Source organism: Filicampus tigris, chromosome 10 (genome assembly GCF_054856515.1).
Source record: "Filicampus tigris isolate MCC_2025a chromosome 10, RoL_Ftig_1.0, whole genome shotgun sequence".
NCBI classification, from domain to species: Eukaryota; Metazoa; Chordata; class Actinopteri; order Syngnathiformes; family Syngnathidae; genus Filicampus; species Filicampus tigris.
Window position 1 is genome coordinate 24,783,531 of NC_141226.1, and position 17,703 is coordinate 24,801,233.

The following is a 17,703-nucleotide window of genomic DNA, read 5'->3' on the forward strand; positions in this document are numbered from 1 at the left end:
GCTCCAGCACGCCCGCCAGCGATCCTCGTGAGGGCGAGCGCTATCGATAACGGGGGGACGGATGTCGATGATGATGACGACTCGGTTGTCCCGTTGATGATGTCCCATTGGTAACATGTTGACGGCGATGTGCCATTTTGCCGGAACGATGTCCACGGACGACACGGCGCGTCCCGTCGGCCGGCGCCGCAGGGTATCCTGGGTTCTGGTCTGGCCCTGAAGGTCCAGGAGCAGCACAGACAGAAACACTTTGAGAAGAGACGCCATCCGGCCGCCGGGCTCATCCAGGTGAGAGGCGAGGAGGCCCCGCCCGCCCGACCGAGCGCCCGACCGAGCGCCCGACCGAGCGCCCGTTCGCCCACCGCGCCTCCATCCCATTGGACGACCGAAAGGCGCCTGTGTCTCTTGCAGTCGGCGTGGCGCTATTATTCCACCAATCCCATCAGGGAAGACCTCATCGCTACGTGGAGGTTCTACGAGACCGTCATCTCGCTCCCGTGCTTCAGGTGAGTGGCGTGGAAGCGATCATGGGTTTTTTTTTTGTGTGTGTGTGTGTGTCGACTGTCCGCCTGTGTGTGTTTTTTTTCACACGTGGTCTGTCCACGCAGGAAGGAGCACCTGGACGTGATGGCGAGGTAGGACAAGCGGCGACAAGCGTCCTTTTGGACAAACGGCCGACTGGATGTCAGTGCGCATCAAGGTTATTCCAGGTCACAAAATCACTCCAAGCGAAAAAAGGCTTTTGTTGACCCAAAACGCTTTCAACAAAGAAAACGTCACTCAGGCGACCTCTCGCCTTTGTGAGCCACCGCGATGAGGAAAATCTCCTCGGTTTTGCTCTCTGCCAATTGATGCGGTTGGCACGAGAGCGCGGGTGTCGGTGTCGGGTTTGGCCCCCCGGCCGGAGTGGCGGTTTCCGCCCGGCGCTGTGGGTGGGCATTGTTGGGCGGCACAAAGGAGGCGCCCCGCAGTCCGGGACGTCCCCCCCAAAGTGGCCGGCCGCGGCGTGGGCCTCCTCCGCTCGCCAAATGCGAAATTCATCATCGCGAGGTCAAATGTCTCACATCGAAAGGGGTCAGGGTGAGCGCGTTACCACAGAAAAGTGATTTCCAGCCCATAATAGTCCCCGGCAGGGTTGCCATGGTTTTTGGGCTTTTCCATTTGTTTTTGTTGCGTTTTTGTCTTTTTCAAGTGCGTTTGTTTTCATTTGTTTCAGGGACAGTTTGTTTGTTTGTTGATTTTGACTTGAGTTGTCATTGCTTTTAGTTTCTTACAATTTTTCATTTGTACGGACACAAAACCAAATAACAACATTTGACACGAACCGCAAAAGCTCGTCTAAGATAATCGTTGACAAAGATCATCATAGTTCGTTTGATTTAGTTTCGTACGCGGAAGCCGGCCTTTCACTTTGCTCTTGATTTTTGGTTTTTGGAAGGAAAAGTTATTTGGAGAGATTTTGTGAACTGTAATGACCTTGGTCCCCCCCGGCGGTTTTGTCTGTAACCATGACGACCGTGCGCCGCAGCAGCCAGAAGATGACGCTGCTGGAGCGCGTGCGCCTTCCCAACGCGCGTCCGACCGCGGCGGCGGCGGCGAGCAGGAAGGTGGCGGCCAACGCCGAGGCGCTGGAGGAAAGTCCCTCCAAGGAGCCCAAGCCGGCCGGCTTCAGCAACCGCGAACGCTTCCGCACCGCCTTCCGCCTGAGGTCGGCCACGCTGCGCCAGGGCTCCGAAGGTACGCCCGCAAAAAGTGGCGGCCGTCCCCGCGAAGGCTTCCCTTTCATTTCGTGAGCGGCAAGTGGGAGTCAACGCGAGCCGAGCGCTCCACTTCATCGAGGCAAACTTCAACAGCGGCGGCGAGACGATGAGCGGCCGACGGCAAATCGATGGCCCGCGCAAGATATTTGCGGACGTCAATGCCACCGCCGGCAAGAATAGTCGACAGCGTTGCAGGGAATGAAACAAATAGCAACGCTACAGGCGGCGACAAAAATCATATGGAGCGCCCACGGTTGGGGTCAACAATAGCTCCATATCGTTTTTGACGATATCTCCAAGTCCTCTAAAATGTGGAAATGATCAAAATGTTCCCATTTTGCGTCTCTTTGTTTCGATCTCAAACAAAACACAAAAAGGGCAGCGCGTTCCCAGGGTCAGTAGAACCTCTTTGCTGAAAGTTGAGTGAAAATTGAAATAAATCGCTCCTTGAAGTTAACGCAGTTTGAAATGCATTTCTTAGCGGCCGTCGGATGTTTAAAAACGGACGATATTTGTCCAAACGGCAAATACGGGCGCCGATAATCGTCCCGGCCCATAAACGGTCCGTCCCTAGTTCTAATGGACGTGTGGCGACGTGAAGGCGCTCAGCAGCAGGCGTCGTGGGCGTCGCGCCGCTGGCTGAGCGCCGCTGAAATGTTGGCGCAGATGCGGCGGCGGCGGCGGAGGCGGCGGCGGCGGCGGAGGAGCGCGGCTTCCCGCCCGACATCCTGCTGGAGGAGATGATCCCCGCGCTCAAGCTGGCCATCAGGGCCGTCAGGTTTGCGCAGCCGCCCGCCCAAAGGCCAAAGGCCAAAAGCCAAAGGCCAAACTGACATGCGCCCGCCCACATGTCAGGATCATGACCTTCCTGCTCAACAAGAAGCGCTTCAAGGAGACGCTGAGGCCTTACGACGTCAAGGACGTGATCGAGCAGTACTCGGCCGGACATCTGGACATGCTCTGCCGGATCAAGTACCTCCAGGCCAGGTGAGCCGCGCACGCCAAATTTTGCCTTTGTAGTTCGGGGCCAACGGCTTCCTCTCCGTTTGCTTTTTCTTCCCGGCTGTCAAAGCCCTCACTTGTGGAGATTCATTTTCAATTTCGGAAAGCCTTCAAAAACAATGAACTCGGTTTGCGGCGTTTTTGGACTGCGTGCGGCCGTGCTCACGCACCCGGAGGAGAGTGACAGGGACGTCGTTTGACTTGAAAAGGTCGCTCGACGGCTCATTGGAGAAATCCCAAATCGCTTGTGCACTTTGCAAAGCCAAATTCCAATACCATATCAGTTGTACGTCTTTGGCGTATCGTTCGTCGCTTGACAGCATGATTTGTTTTAGTGTCTGTTCTCGGGATGGCGTCTTTGTCGCAGGATGAGAAAAAAAGCTCTTGCGGCATCAAGTGAAGTCAACCCCAACTCTCAAAGCACCGTTTGACTTGACTTCTTTCCGGCAATACCCAACTCGATACATTTTGTGTACGATGTGGGTTGACGGAGGCAGAAACCAAGGGCCGTCCGTATTCCAAAACTGGAGAAGCGCCCGGACGAAAGCAGACGCGGAGTCTTTCCGAGTTTGGCGCGGCTCTTGCGGAAGCCCCGTCGTCATCGTGCTCGGGCTGCTCCGTTCACCCCCGACCCACCCCCCCAAAAAACAGCATAATCTGGGGATTATTTGGCTCATAACCCAAAGCACGATTATTGAAAACAATCATTTGTTTTTGGGTACAAAACAAGAATATGTTTAAAGGTTGAAAATAGAAAGACAAATAAATGTAAGTCAGTTCCTTTTGGAACCAAACCACATTTCTCAAATGAGTTGTTATCAAATCTTCCAAAGGTGCAATGGCGTATGATGTGCGAGCAAACATCGTGCAAGGGATATCAAGGTTTTTTGCGACGATGCCGATTTTGTAATCGGCGCGATTGTAATGTCTCGGTCATCTTCTTTCAGGATCGACATGATTCTGGCACCTGGAGCCCCCCTCACCCCCAAACAGAAGAAACCCGTCAAGCCGCCCTTTGACCCCAACGGCCAGTCGCCCAGGTGGGCCCCGAGCCAGCCGACCCAACTCAGCTGTGCTCGGGCAACGGGGCGCAAGGTCCAAGGCGATGACCGACTGTGTCTGTGCGCGTGTGTTGCAGGCACGGCGAGTCCTTCTTGTCCAAAGCGGAAGCCGAGGACCAAAGCATGATGGGAAGATTTGTGCGTGTGGAGAGGCAGGTGAGCGAGCGCACCCGCAACCCGCAACCCGCAACCCGCAACCCGCAACCCGCAACCCGCAATCCGCAATCCGCAATCCGTTCGGCCGCTTCTCTTCCGCTCCAGCTCAACGCTGCCCGCCACGTTGTGTGTGGCACAAGGCGGTACTACGCTTGTGATACCAGCCGCCTCCGCTTTCCACTCCGTTTTGGGGTTTTGACTCACAAGCGGCCTTTGGCATTTTTCCTCCTGGCTCAGAAAGCTCCTCTGCATTCCTTGCCATTTTTCTCCAGTCTTTCCATTTTTCTCCAGTCTTTCGGGTACAGTCTTTGTCCCTGTTTCACTTGAGCTTGGCGGTGATGAGAGACAGATTGGGTGGATTGGGTTTTATGCTCTTCAATGTTTAGCCCAGCCCCTCCCTCCCGCAAATAGTGGAGGTCCATTGTGCATATATTTCGAAAATGGTTTCATTTTGTTACCCACATTTTTGAACCGCGGGCAAAACATTGTTTGGTCGTGGTGCCCGAGCGCCCTCGACTGAGCGGCGGCCGCCGCCGCTCGCCCTCTTCCGTGGCCAACAGTTTTCGACATTGACTCCGCCCGCCCGACTTTCCCCCAAGTTCTGACGGTGAACCCCAAAAGCTTTGTTGTCAGCTCAGCGGTAGTCGAAAGGCAACTGGAAGTAGATCCCACCCGCCCACCCGTCCACCTTGGTCCAATCAATTGCATTTAGGAGGCGCGACTGCACGTGTCAAATGTTTACCGATGCTTGAAGATTTCCGCACCCCAGACTGGATGGTGTGCATCACCGAATCGGACAACAGAAATCAACAAAACAACTTCCGACTGTCCACGGTCTACTGCAGTATATCCCGTTCTTCTAAAATTAGATCGACTCTTCTAAAAATAGATCGACTCTTCTAAAAATAGATCGACTCTTCTAAAAATAGATCGTCACTCTATATATGGACAGGTTTTATTTCAGGGTCAATATTTTGACATCATTTTCCACCTTGGTCAGGTGGAGGACATGGAGAAGAAGTTGGACTTCCTGGTGGACATGCACATTCAGCACAGTGAGCACCTGCACGTGGACTCGGCGGGCGCCGCCCACATGACCCTGGAGCTCTGCAACCCCCCGGCAGGCGGAGACACCCGCACCCGCATGCTCTTCCTCAACTACGGCCAGGGCTACCCGCAAACGCCGTACCGGCCGCGCGGGGGCGGCGGGGGCGGCGGCCGCTCTCAGCCGCGCCCGCCCTCCTCCGTGCCCACGTACGCGGCGCGCCCCACCGTGCTGCCCATCAGCTCTCTGCAGGACTTGTCCGGGGGCTGCGGCAGGACCACGGGGGGACACGGCGAGGGGCGCGGGGGCGAGCCGCCGCTCTCGCCGCTCTCGCTGCTGTCGGTGAACCACGAGGAGCTGGAGCGCTCGCCCAGCGGCTTCAGCTTCTCCGGCGGCGAGCGCGACGGCGAGGAGGAGGCGGCGGGGGCGGCCGGCGACCGGCCGGGGGCCGAAGGGGAGGGCGGCCGGACCCGAGCCAGGTTCAGACCCGTCTACCTGGCGGAGGGCGAGACGGACACGGACACGGACCCCTTCACGCCCAGCGGGGGGCCGCTGCCCCTCTCCTCCACGGGGGAGGGGCTGGGTGAGGCTGTGTGGAGTACGCCGCCCTGAGCGGGGGAGGGGTGGGGGTTTGCCCGCCCGCCCTGCGTCACTCGTCAACTCTAAACCTTTAATCCAAGCCACGCTTCCGCACCCTCGAGGATGTCCGCCGCCGCCGCCGCGACGCCAGTGATGTCGTCGGAAGGGTTGCAAAGAAGTGGAAAGTTTTGAGAACATTTGTCCAAAATTGACGGGAAAGTTCCACGGGAGGTTCAGCAGCAAGTCGGGCCAAATGCTCAAAGTCAAGTTCCCTCTTAAGACTGAACCTTCACTTTTGGAAATTCCTGCTTTGTTCATTGCCATGAAAAGGTTTCCACAATTCCTGAAAAAAAATGTTGCAACTCAGTGATGTCATCTGTGCTGCCATCCGTCCGTGATGTCATCAGTGACGCCACGGCGGCGCAGCGGGACTGTGCGGAAGGAAGCTTTCCACATGCCGCTGCATGTGACGCATGCTCACTAGCGTAAGATGACGCTCGCAACTGCTATGCCGTTTAAAACGACAACAACAAAAAGCCTTTCTTCCATACACATACACGCATCGTACTCGTCACACATAGGTACACTACGTGCATCCGGAAAGTAATTCCAGCAGTCCATCCGAGATGGACTCAATCAGTTGTCTTTTGTCAACATTTGGAACGTCTGGAAAAGTGAAGCGTCGCAAACAATTTGAGGAGACTTTCCCATTTCGGAGCACGTGCAAAACAACACAACACAACGCGGAAAGGGCAAATCTCATTTCTTTAACGCAGAGATGACTTTTGCCCCTGCGTCCGCAGCCACACAGACGCAAAACTTTCCCCTGCTATCCAAGGCAGCTTTAAGAACAAGCGACATCCCGCAAAAGAAAGACAATTACACTTTGTGTGTTTAAAACGGCGAGCTTAATGCTAATGCTAATGAGCATATATGTTACACTCTTTTTACCCTTTAAGCAACCGATTGAATGCAAATGGTTCAGCAACAAAATGGAGACGTCACGTAAGAGTACTCACAGTCATCTTTTCTTTTCTTTGTCCTGCGCCAGAATGCCGTACCGATGAGCTCAGAGAGGAGTTGAGACGTTCCCACTTGAGATCTTTTATGAATAAGGCTGCAGCCTAACAAAGTGTGAAAAAACGGGAAACGCTGCGAATACTTCCGGATTCACGCCACACGTCTGCACGCAGCACGCATGTACATAACACGGATGTACACCGCGCACATGTATGAACACTTTTAGTTTGCATGCATGCATGCTAGGACGCCATCTAGTGGCCATACTCAACCAAAAAGAAATCCACGTGCGCGCGCGCGTTTTGTTGTCTGTTTGTCATGCCGACAAGTGGGCGGTGCTTCATCGTCACGTGACTTTGCCGAGCGATTGATCGACAGCCTCCAAGTGTCAATCAACGTGACAACCAACGTGCCAAAATACCTTTTTTTTTCCCCCTCCCCCCCACAACTTTTGATTGGTCCTGATGGGGCGTCGCCACGACAACAAGCCATCCTCTTACTCTTTACAGAAGCAACAAACAAAATTTTGGAAAATCAGTGAAATAAGGTCAATATTTTGTGGAGATTTTCTACCGTATGAAAAGTATTTTTTAACAGACATTTGTAGTCTGTGCTCTCGTTGTCATGCGACCTGCTGGGCGCGCTCGTCGGCTCCTGCGCTTGGCGCGCTCTCGTTTCCAAGGCAACCGGTGATGAGCGTTGGGCTCAAACCACATTGACAGAAAGTCAGAGGCGGCTCCTCGCTCGGTGGCCTCTGTCGTCGTCATTGTGGCGGTGGTGGTGGTCAAAAGCGATGCTCAGTTCATTCCACCAAGTTAGCGCGAATGCTACGTGAATTGACGTTTCCTCGTGCGGCATTGCAAGCGCGCACTCATTGGCGATGATGATTAGGAACCGACTCACATTCACTTCTGAACTGCAAGAAGGTGTTTGTGCCTCCCTCACTGAGTCCAAAGCATGCAGCTAGCTCCGTAATATACATAATGGTAATTGTCATGGCTGACAGCTGGCTTCGCGCCAGTCACATTGCAGTCACACTTGGCCTTTCGCTCGCCCGCCCGCCCGCTCGCTCGCTCACTTTATGGGGAAGGCCCTCGGCGAGACACAATATTAGGAACGGATCAAAAGCTCAGGTTTTGCTCTCATAAGGATTGTGTAAGAATAACAATGCGTCTTGAAGAGAATGTGTAGCTAACCAAGTGTCCGCCGGTTGACATCTCGATGGCGCAGTCGACTTCTGGAGCAACGACAGCTAGCGGCATGACCGGCCTGTATTCTTACGCAATCACATGTACTCTTTGTATACTTAAGCGTAGATTTAAGATTTCAACATGGAAGGAAGACTTTCGTTTCTGCATTCGCTCGTGACAACGCAACAAGGATTGTCGGGTCACCACATCGGTGTAGAAAGACGTGTTGGGGGACATGTTTGGTTGGTGACCTATTTGCAGACGCGCTTGATGACATCACATTAAGATGCGATGACATGTTTGACGACATGCTTGTGAGCATGATTGCTGGCATGTTTAACGACATGATTGATTACATGTTTATTGGCACGTCTAAGGTCATTTCGCCATTTCAGGACACGCTTGAGGAAAGGGCAGCGTATATTTTTTAATCAAGGATGTACGTGAAGATGATCAGTGGTTCTAAATGTGAGCCCTGTGGAACACCTGCATTGTCGTCGACTACATTGTATGTTTTTTTTTTTAACGTCATCATCAGCTGATCGGTTACCTTGAGCTACCGTGTCACATGATCAACTAAATGAGACGATGCCCATCTATTAAAATTGTTAGTTGTAACCAACACGTTGAGAACAAATAAAACCCACAGACACAGACACGACATTTTTACTTTATGACACTCTGGAATGATCGTCTTCTGCTAATGGAGCCTCCAAACTTTTTAGTTGTATTTTCTCTCGATCTTAAAATCCACGTTTACATTTTGAAGCCCGTCTTGACGTTTGGAGTACACAGGAACGGCGAACACGTGAATGTTTGTCGACGTCATTTTGTCGTATTCGTCAGCGAATGTTCTTTTGCCGTCAAAATGTTCTCTCGACGTTTCTTACTTCGGTTTCACAAATCAGATGAAAGTGGGCGTCCACGTTTGAATATTCACGAGGTGCTTTTGAGGTTGCGCGCGTATGCTCAGCGAATGTCGCTCCCCGAAGGTTCTGTCCCGCCCCTCTCTCTGATTGGTTCCCTGCCGATTGACCCTTCCTGTTCTTGTTGTTCGGACGAGCGCGCACAAATCCAGCTGGACAACAGCAATCCAAATTGTCTTATTCACACGCACGAAAAAGCCATAACATATTCAAGGGGCGTGCGTGTGCGTGTGCGCGCGCCGATCCGTCATGTTTTGTCGGTTCTGATCCAACCGTGAGCTGAATCTTTTTGTACCTTTTGATTGCTACCAATGATTTGTGCCTTGGCCTTTTCACATTCATTGCTTACTTTTGGGGGCGTTTTTTGGGGGTGTGCGTGCGTGTCGTCGTCGGCAGCTGCCAAGTCGCATCACGACGTTGTCGTGTGACGAGAAACAAACATTTCAGAAGTGTACGCACAAAAAACAACTTGCATAACATATAACCTGCCGTATGTATCTTTACTTCTACTCTGACAGCCCGTCAACAATGCTAAAGCTAAGACAAGCTAACAACCATGATATACAGTACTGTCTATATTTTCGCTTTTAGCGTGCACGCGAACATGCACGATCGACGCTAAGACGACGAGTTTGTTGCTATGACGACGGGGGAGCTTTGTGCCACACCAAACGATCTAGCTAGCATGAGCGCTAACGTGCTGCAGCTAGCCACGCTTCGCGCTAGCTGGCGCGCGCGTCGGATGCCGCAAGAAAAGCTGTGAGCGACTTGGCAGCGGGCGGCTCGTTTTGCTTCCGCGTTGAGACAAGAAGTGACCTTCACGTGTCCTCACAAACGTGTTTTTGTTCATCAGATGCAAATATGCAAATTGTTGTCGTTACTCTTACCATGTGATCACGTGTTTTTTATGAACCCTTCTCTTTTCAAGTGCACCACTTATTAACAATAAAACTCCTGTGACAAGTGTGCGTCCTCTTCTTGTTGACCCACGCGCACACAGTGAGGAATGTACACGCGCACGCGCACACATTTACGATCACGCGTACACACCAACTGGGAAACGTGCACGCGAACACGTGAAAGTGCACGAGCACAATTAGAGCACGTATGCACACGCGCGTACCCCCCAAAAAAACGCGTGCAGTGCACACACAGACACAAAATAGGAGTTAAACACACGTGCACTGGCTTTACAGACGAAGTGGGCGGGTTTGGGGGGCGGGGGGGGTTGCCCTCCCACCCCACCTCCCTAAACGGTTCAATTATGTGGACTCAGGTGACACCGACTCAGCCCGGCAGCGCAGGACCGCTCGGGTTCTGCTTGTTCCACTTTGGATCTGTCCTACGCGAGCCGACTTTGCTGTTGGGTGAGTTCACTTTGGTTCTGTTGGCTTTGGCTGAACCCAAACGGTCGACTTGAGTTCTGCTTTGGCCCAGTCCACTTTGGTTCTGGTCCCACAGTATGCGAATTCTACTTTGATTTGATTCCGTCCTGTTGGCTGCGCTTCTTTGGGTCTGATTTCGTGCAAGTCCGTTGTGTGTCCCTTTGACTGGTGTTCGAATCGGCGCTCAGACCACGTGAAAGGCGAAGTGGTGAGGTTGCAACTGTCTTATTGATATGATTGTGACGTCATCAGAATCGCTCTGGTGGGCGGAGCTTCAACATGAGACTCATCATTTTGTTTGGGAGGGTTTGCTTGCCCTCTTTTTGCGGCAAGGTAATGTGATGGCCATTGTCATCGTCGAATACATTTTCACAAGGACAAAAAAATTAATAAACGTCAATTCAGTGACCTCCAATTGCCTTTGAAAGTTTTTGAAAAGTGTTTCGAATCAAAAGCCTGCTTTCAGATCAAATTCAACAATTGTATTCATCTCAACAATTCAAGTTCATCTGACTCCACTTGAAGTTTCAACTTGTGCGGACGGCGCCACGCGTGAAGACGTCAACAAAAGACACGTCAACCTGACAGTGGTCGTCGTGGTCATTGAGTAACGATAACGTGCGCATGCCAAAGCGACGGGTGGCGCTACAACCTGTGGCGAACGACAAGCAGCCAAGCCGGACCAAAGTCAGGCTTGGAAAACCACCGCAATCAACAACCAATGTTTTTCCTTGCCAGAAATTCCAGCCGACGCGATCGACCTCACGCCGTTGGTCAACAACTTGATCAGCTCCAGCCAATCACGTATGTTTGCCTGGCCTATTTTAGGGTTCAAATTAGGGTTTCAAACTAGGGTTAGGGTTTGAAAGTAGTTTTTAAACTCGGATTTGGCGTTCAAAGCAGGATTTCAAATTAGTGTTTCAAACTAAATTTAGGGTTTCATAGTAGGGTTTCAAAGTAGAGTGAAGCTTTTAAAGTAGGGTTGGGGTTTTCAAGTAAGGTTTAAATATAAAATCGCAACGACCCATCACTGTATTCAACTCAGGTCCTTGAGGCCTGTCTGTGTGCCCGCAGGCACCGCACCATATTGGTGCCTCCTGGGTCATCCTTTTTTTTTCTACTCTCTGTCCGTCTCATTAATGCTTTTATTTTTATTGTTCTTTTTGTCGCAATGAGGCTTTTATCGATTCTTCTTTTCAGTTTGAGAATTTTCTTTTGCTTTTTTCTTGTTTAATGAAAGCTTTTGTTTGTTTACTTCCGGTCTCATTCACGCTTGACATTTGTCAATGGGCGTCGCCGTCGCGTTTTCGTCGATGTTGAGACTTTTGTATACTTCCTGTCTTGAATGCTTTTATTTTGTCCACTTCCGGCAGGTTCCCAGACGCTGTTTTCGCTGCTGACCGTGACGTCATTCAGCCGCTGAGACCCGCTGTCTCTGCACAAACCGACGCCGCTCGTCTACAACAGTACAACCATTGTTGTTGTTGTTATTTAGGATGTATGTATGCATGTATTTATTTACTGTGGAAAACGGCTAGTTTCTGGCAGTGAAAAAGTGGACGCGCACGTGTTGAAGCGACGTTTGTGTTACTGCGTCACAAATGACACGAACGATTTGACAGGTGTGGCTTGGCTTGCTACAGCAGTGACGATCTTCATACAAATGAAAAATATTCCATTACGTGTTCAAATGAATGCGATAATTGTGCTTTTGTGTTGACAGACTTTACAGTACTCCTTTTAGACGTCATGAAAAACTCAACAAGTGCTCTGCACGAAGTCTTCAAGTGCTCATCCATACTCTCGGGTGTGCGCGTGTATGTGCGCGCGCCCGTGTTCGTGCTCGCGTGTTGATGGCGTGCTAACATCCAGTAAGAGCAAGCGCAATTTGCTGTAGCGGTCGAGGCAGCCTTGACGTCACTTCAGCTTCTACCACGACGCGACCGCTGCCTTTCATGTGTGCCTCACTCGATCGAGGTAGCTGCCTTTGCATTTCCTCCGACATGGCTCAGTGTCTTATGGCTCAGTTTTTGAGAAAAAACAAAACAAAAAACAACCATATATAGAAAGGCGTTTTTTGTGAAAAAAAAAAAACCCGACCATGGCTGGTCCTTCCCTTTGGACTGACCTTCCATTGGACGTTAGGCAAGCCCCATTTTTGTCCATTTTTAAATCCAGTTTGAAGACACATTTCTATTCTTTGGCTCTCAATCCGACCTGAAACTGACACATTTTCGGCTGTTTTCCGTTGTCTATTGTATATCGTGTTTTGTGTTTATTGATTTAACTTGTTGTATTATGGCTATTTTGTTGTTGTATGTTGTGAAATGCGCTACTTAAATGAAATTGTATTGCACTTTAATGTTTGTTCAGTATCTTGCTCTAGGACACTTCGACGTTGTCGCAAGGGCTGGGTATAGAACCCACAACCTTAGGGTTGGAAACGACCACTCTAGCACTGAGCCATGTCGCCCCCGTTGTACGCCTCTAGAAGAGTTTAATCGTGTATGTTGAGCACTAACAAAGCGAAGTCAAACATACGAACAAAAAGAAGCCGGTCATAAAAACGTTGGACGCAGTGGAATGAGAAAAGGTAGCGGCGGCAGCAGGTCGAATGGAGTTGCGATGTCTCCCGGCAGAAGGAGGAAATGCAAAGGCGTCGAGTGAGGCACACGTCAACGGCAGCGGTCGCGTCGTGGTAGAAGCGGAAGTGACGTCAAGGCTGCCGCGACCGCTGCCGCAAATTGCGCTTGCTCCCCCAAAAAAATTGCGCTTGCTCTTTCGCCTAACATCGTGCGTGTGTTTGTTTGTTTGTGTGTGTGTCAGTGAGCCAGAAGATCAACTCGGATTGTATTTCCATTTGTGTGATGGCAGGCAACAAGGGTAACGCACGCACGTTCATCTTTGATTTCTGTGTCCGTGTGTGCGATTGCATTTTGAAATGATTTCGCGTAGTCGTCACGTGCGCTTGATTGAAATGTGCGCGTGCGCGTAGGCCCCAAGTTGTGGGATCTGAGTGACGTCACAGCAGTCTTCAACACAACCATTGTGGAAGGACCACTCCAAGGTTTGTAAAAACGTCGAAAAAACTTGTGTCAATTATAGTACGAAAAATGGATGACATGCGCACCAACTCAAACTTGGTGGTCAGGTGACAGTAACAGAATAAGACCGACAGATGGGGGCATTGTCACATCAACAAACCCCCAAACGACGTTCAGTCACTGGTAGTCTTTTTTTTTTTTTTTTAACTGAAAACGTTCGTGTTGCGCGATATATATCCCAATGCACTGTATACACTTCTTTGAAACTTTAAACCTAATTTGAAACCCTACATGGATTCCTAAACCTAGATTGAAACCCTACTTTCGACCCTAACCCTAATTTAAAACCCTTCTGTGAAAAACTTGTTTGAAAGCTTGAGCCGAATTTGAAAGCTTATTTTGAAAAGCTAGCCGTTCCCCACTTTAAAATCGTAACCCCTACTTTTGTCAGTTCCCGCCCCGTCCGAGTCACAAGTCGTTGCGTGTTTGGGCAAGACGCCCGAGCCAGCTTGCCTCCACTCAAGGGTGTGCCACGGCAGGCCACGGCAGGCCACGGCAGGCCACGGCAGGCCACGGCAGGCCACGGCAGGCCACGGCAGGCCACGGCAGGGCAGCTGTGGCGACACAGGGCGTTTAACGCCACCAGAGTGTCAACGCGTGAGCACATGAATCACGAATCCATTGTGAGCGCTTTGAGCGTCCGTCCGGTTGTCCAGAATAGCGCACAACAAATCTCATTTCTTTTGAAAGCCTGTTTTAAAAGCCTGACCCCATTTTGAAAGTCTACTTGGGAATCTTGAAATATTAATTGACAAGTCACGTGTCCATTGTGTAAGGTGTATTGATTTTGCCATGTGGAAGGTATTCCTTGACATGTTTGTGTGATTATTATTCGTGCTTTTGTTCTTTCAGAGTGGCATCGGGCTCGGTCCGATGCGAGCGCGGCCGCGTCATCGGCAGCGAGCGTAGAGCCGGTCTGCAGAGTTCATTCCGGGGCGCAAGGTAACCCGCCGGCCGCTGTCCCTCGCCGCCTTTGAGGGTCCGAGTCCGGTGGTCTTGTCGCAGCCAACGCCGCTTGCGCTCGTTTGTGCCACTCAAGTGTCGCCGACTCCGACCGCGGAACCCGGCGCGCGCCACACCACGCCCACCCTGCACCGATCGCAACGGGTCCAGCCGGAACAGGGAGAAGGACGGGAGCGCCATCAAGGACAGGGACGGCAACCAGAAGAAGAACAAGGACAAAAACGACAGCCGGATCTGGAAAAACAACACGAACATGATCGAGAACAGGGACACAAACAACAACAGGGACAAGAAGAAAACCATGCACAACAACAAGAACAGGAACAAGGGCCAGCACAGGAACAAGGACAAGAAGAACAACAGTATCACAAACAAAGTTGGGATCAGGAAAGAGTACAAGGACTGGAACAAGCAGAGGAACTATCTCAAGAACAGGTAGAAGAACAAGAACCAGGACAGGAACAAGAACAAAGACATCGGGAACAGGAACAAGGACAAAAAGATCACAAACAAAGTTGGAATCTGGAAAGAGTACAAGGACAGGAACAGAAGAAGGAACAAGAAGTGGAACAAGAACACGAACTAGAAAAATAACAAAAACATGGAGGGCATCAAAAAGAGGAACAAGAGCAGCAACAATATAAAGAACGGGGGCAGGGACAAGAATATGAACATGAAGAAGAACAAGAGCAAAACCAAGAATTGGATCAGGAAAAAGAACGGGAACAATATTGGCAACAGGAACAAAGTCAGGGACAAGAAGGAAAACAAGAACAAGAATTGGAAGAACAGGACCGGGAACAGGGACAAGGACAGGAAAGTGAAAAGGAACAAGAACAATATCGTGAGCAGGGGAATGAACAGGAACAGGGACAAGAACATGAACAAAAGGGAAAACAAGAAGATAAACAAGACATGGATCAGAAACAAGAACAAGGTGAGAAACAGGAGATGGAACAAGGACAGCATCATGCAGGTAAAGTGTGTGTGCGCGAGGCTGGGCTAGTAACCATGGTAACAACCAGCAGCTTGGCTTTTCCGATTCAACGTGAAAAGAACATTGGCATCATTTTCAAACTGATCTTTCAGTTTTTAGCCAGTAGCAATATGGAATAGGAACTAATTACGTTTTTGTTAGCAACAAAAGGCTACGCCCCAAAAATAAAAGTGATCAAAAAGGTGCAACTTTGCAGCGAACTTACACGTTCTGCATTTACAGTCATGTTATTTCTCAACAGTTTATAAGTTGGCCACTAGATGGCGGTGACGTCACGCCAGAGACACAGCTGGAAGCCATTTACGAAGGTGAACATAATTATATAGAAACAAACAAATATGTAAGTGTATACCGCTATTAGTGCGCGCACAAACATTTGTGTACATTACTGAAGTGCAATAGTACTGTATCTTATGACTTGAGACATCAGCTGGCTCTAGCACCTAGTATTTTAACATTCAAGCACTTTGCACTAAAGCACTTCAACATGTATGAAACCTAGCACTGTAGCACTTTACAAATCATACTCATACTCGTACTTGTGCAACACGCACGCACGCACACGCACATGTGCGGACGCCGGGTCAGTGCGCGCAACAGGTTAGCGGCGCCGCAACGGCAGCACGCCACGGCCGCCGCCGCGCTCGATGCGCACAAGCTCGGCCTTCTTCCCCGAGGACTCGTTCTCCTCTTCTTTCGCACTTCTTCAGACTCGTCTTCTTTTCTAACCCGTCTTTCCCGACTATTGTACTCAGACTTTTTCCCCCGATTCTTTTCTGACCTTCCAGACTCTTCTTTTCTCACTTGTTACTCTTATTTGTTCTTTGAGCCTTCTTAAATGACTCTTCTTTTGTGGCTCCGGCACTTTTCTGACTCTTTTTCTGTGACTGTTTCTATTCTTTTCTGAATCGTTTCTGCGACTCATCTTTTTTCCCTCTGGCCTTCGTCAAATTGTTCTCTCCATCCATGGAGTCTTGTCGTCTTTTTGATCTGGCTTTTTCAGTGAAGATTCATCTTCTCTCTGCCTTTTCTGGTGGGGCTCTTTTCTGGCTCGTCCGTTCAGATTTCACGACGCTTGTTCTCCAACTCTTCTGCGACTCTCAATCTCTTCTTGGATGACCCTGTTCGCTGACTCATGTTTTTCTTTTCTTTTTTAAAATCTTGCTCTTCTTTCCAAATGCTCCTCTTCATCCTTCTCGGACTCTTCCTTTCTTACCCTCCTCGAAGAATCTTCATTTCAGGCTCGATTCTTTCTTCTCTGGCACTATCATTATTCTTTCTGACCCTTCTTTCGAATCTTGTTTTCGGACTTTTCCTTCCGTATTTTTATTCCTGACTAGTCTTGAGTACCGACTCTTCTATCTTCAGCCTCTCCTCTCACTCCTATTCACCTGGTTTCATCTCATTTTGGGACTCTCTCTCCTTTTCAAACTCTTTGTCATACCCGAGAAGGCATCCTTCCTCCGTGTTGCGGTTCACATTCAAATGTGACGTTGTCGTCAAGGTCAGAGGAGGTTGTGTCGTCAAAAGCGTTCAAGACGCGTTTAGTTGTCGACGACAATAAAAGGCATGATGCGAGAGGAGGCGTGTTTCCATGGCAACCGCCGGCGACACGCTGCGGCATCAAGCAAAAATAGAACAAGACTTTTCTTGCTCTTCAAGTCATGACAGCGCATACGTGCTGGGATATTCTCACCGAGCTGATGTCTTTCTTTCCAAACCTGTCCGTCACATCTACACACGTATCCGTCTACGACAAAATATGATTCATGAAGGTATATTATTCATGTTGGTGTTCAGGTTGTGTGAGGACAGCCGCTCGTGGTACCGCAAGCGCACCGGCGAACTCTGCAAACGAGTCCAAAGAATCTCCTTCGCTGCCAGTAAGTTACTGCAGCTATGTGTGCGCGCGAGCATACATTTTATACACACACACGTGTATGTATATATATAATTTTTTTTTTTTGTCGTAATAATTCAACATTACAACTTAATTCTTGTGTAATTTTCTTGTAATATTAATAACATAATTTTTGTTCTTTCTTTCAGAATTACATTAATTTCCCATAATACAACGACTTTATTCCTGTAAAGTCCTTCATTTTTTGCTCCTAATTTTCTTTAAAGTACAAATGTGCAATATGATTTGGAGGGTTTTTTTCTGAATTTGGTCTCTGGTAAAAAATTTTTTTCTTTTTTTTTTTTCTCCTCGTAGTGTTTTTACTTTTGAAATCTTTTTAAGTCTAATTTGAAGTTTTTCTTGTAAGCGTTCTTATCAAAGCACGTGTGTGTGTGTGTGTGTAGCAGTGAAGCAGATGTGTTTGAAGATGTGCGCACAGCTGTGAGCGGGGACCAGGAAGAAGAGGAGACGATGCAACTCTTCATCATCATCTTTGTGACATGACGGATGACGTCATCATCAAATCGACACATCACATTCTCCATCTTGTTCTTCGATAAATACATTAAAAAAAAAAACGCTCTGTTATGTCATATCTGCTTTTTGGAGCACACA

The 17,703-nt window shown here is 49.7% G+C and overlaps 3 protein-coding genes across 6 annotated transcripts in view; all 3 read left to right on the forward strand.

The window, feature by feature from the left end:
* The window catches only part of kcnq3 (potassium voltage-gated channel, KQT-like subfamily, member 3), a 29,760-nt gene extending 20,058 nt beyond the window's left edge, over positions 1-9,702 (forward strand). For 3 of the 4 annotated variants that reach the window (XM_086043638.1, XM_086043636.1, XM_086043639.1), the window contains 9 exons: positions 193-288; positions 412-506; positions 609-635; positions 1,529-1,737; positions 2,427-2,538; positions 2,616-2,747; positions 3,710-3,802; positions 3,901-3,979; positions 4,980-9,702. In XM_086043638.1, coding sequence (XP_085899764.1) covers positions 193-288; positions 412-506; positions 609-635; positions 1,529-1,737; positions 2,427-2,538; positions 2,616-2,747; positions 3,710-3,802; positions 3,901-3,979; positions 4,980-5,636 — 1,500 coding nt within the window. In that variant the 3' untranslated portion in view covers positions 5,637-9,702. The remainder of the gene's footprint in view (positions 1-192; positions 289-411; positions 507-608; positions 636-1,528; positions 1,738-2,426; positions 2,539-2,615; positions 2,748-3,709; positions 3,803-3,900; positions 3,980-4,979) is intronic. The other variant, XM_086043637.1, reaches the window with a different exon arrangement.
* Positions 9,703-9,847: 145 nt separating this feature from the next.
* Positions 9,848-14,793, forward strand: LOC147141528 (uncharacterized). The gene is made up of 8 exons (XM_086043644.1): positions 9,848-10,106; positions 10,863-10,928; positions 11,498-11,746; positions 11,848-11,995; positions 12,951-13,007; positions 13,120-13,191; positions 14,081-14,170; positions 14,268-14,793. Exons 4-8 carry the CDS (start codon positions 11,944-11,946, stop codon positions 14,783-14,785), a joined length of 789 nt encoding a protein of 262 aa, XP_085899770.1. The 5' UTR covers positions 9,848-10,106; positions 10,863-10,928; positions 11,498-11,746; positions 11,848-11,943; the 3' UTR covers positions 14,786-14,793.
* On the forward strand, positions 14,793-17,671 carry LOC147141529 (uncharacterized). The gene is made up of 4 exons (XM_086043645.1): positions 14,793-15,167; positions 15,430-15,496; positions 16,989-17,071; positions 17,493-17,671. Exons 1-4 carry the CDS (start codon positions 14,793-14,795, stop codon positions 17,496-17,498), a joined length of 531 nt encoding a protein of 176 aa, XP_085899771.1. The 3' UTR covers positions 17,499-17,671.
* The last annotated feature ends 32 nt before the right edge of the window (positions 17,672-17,703 follow it).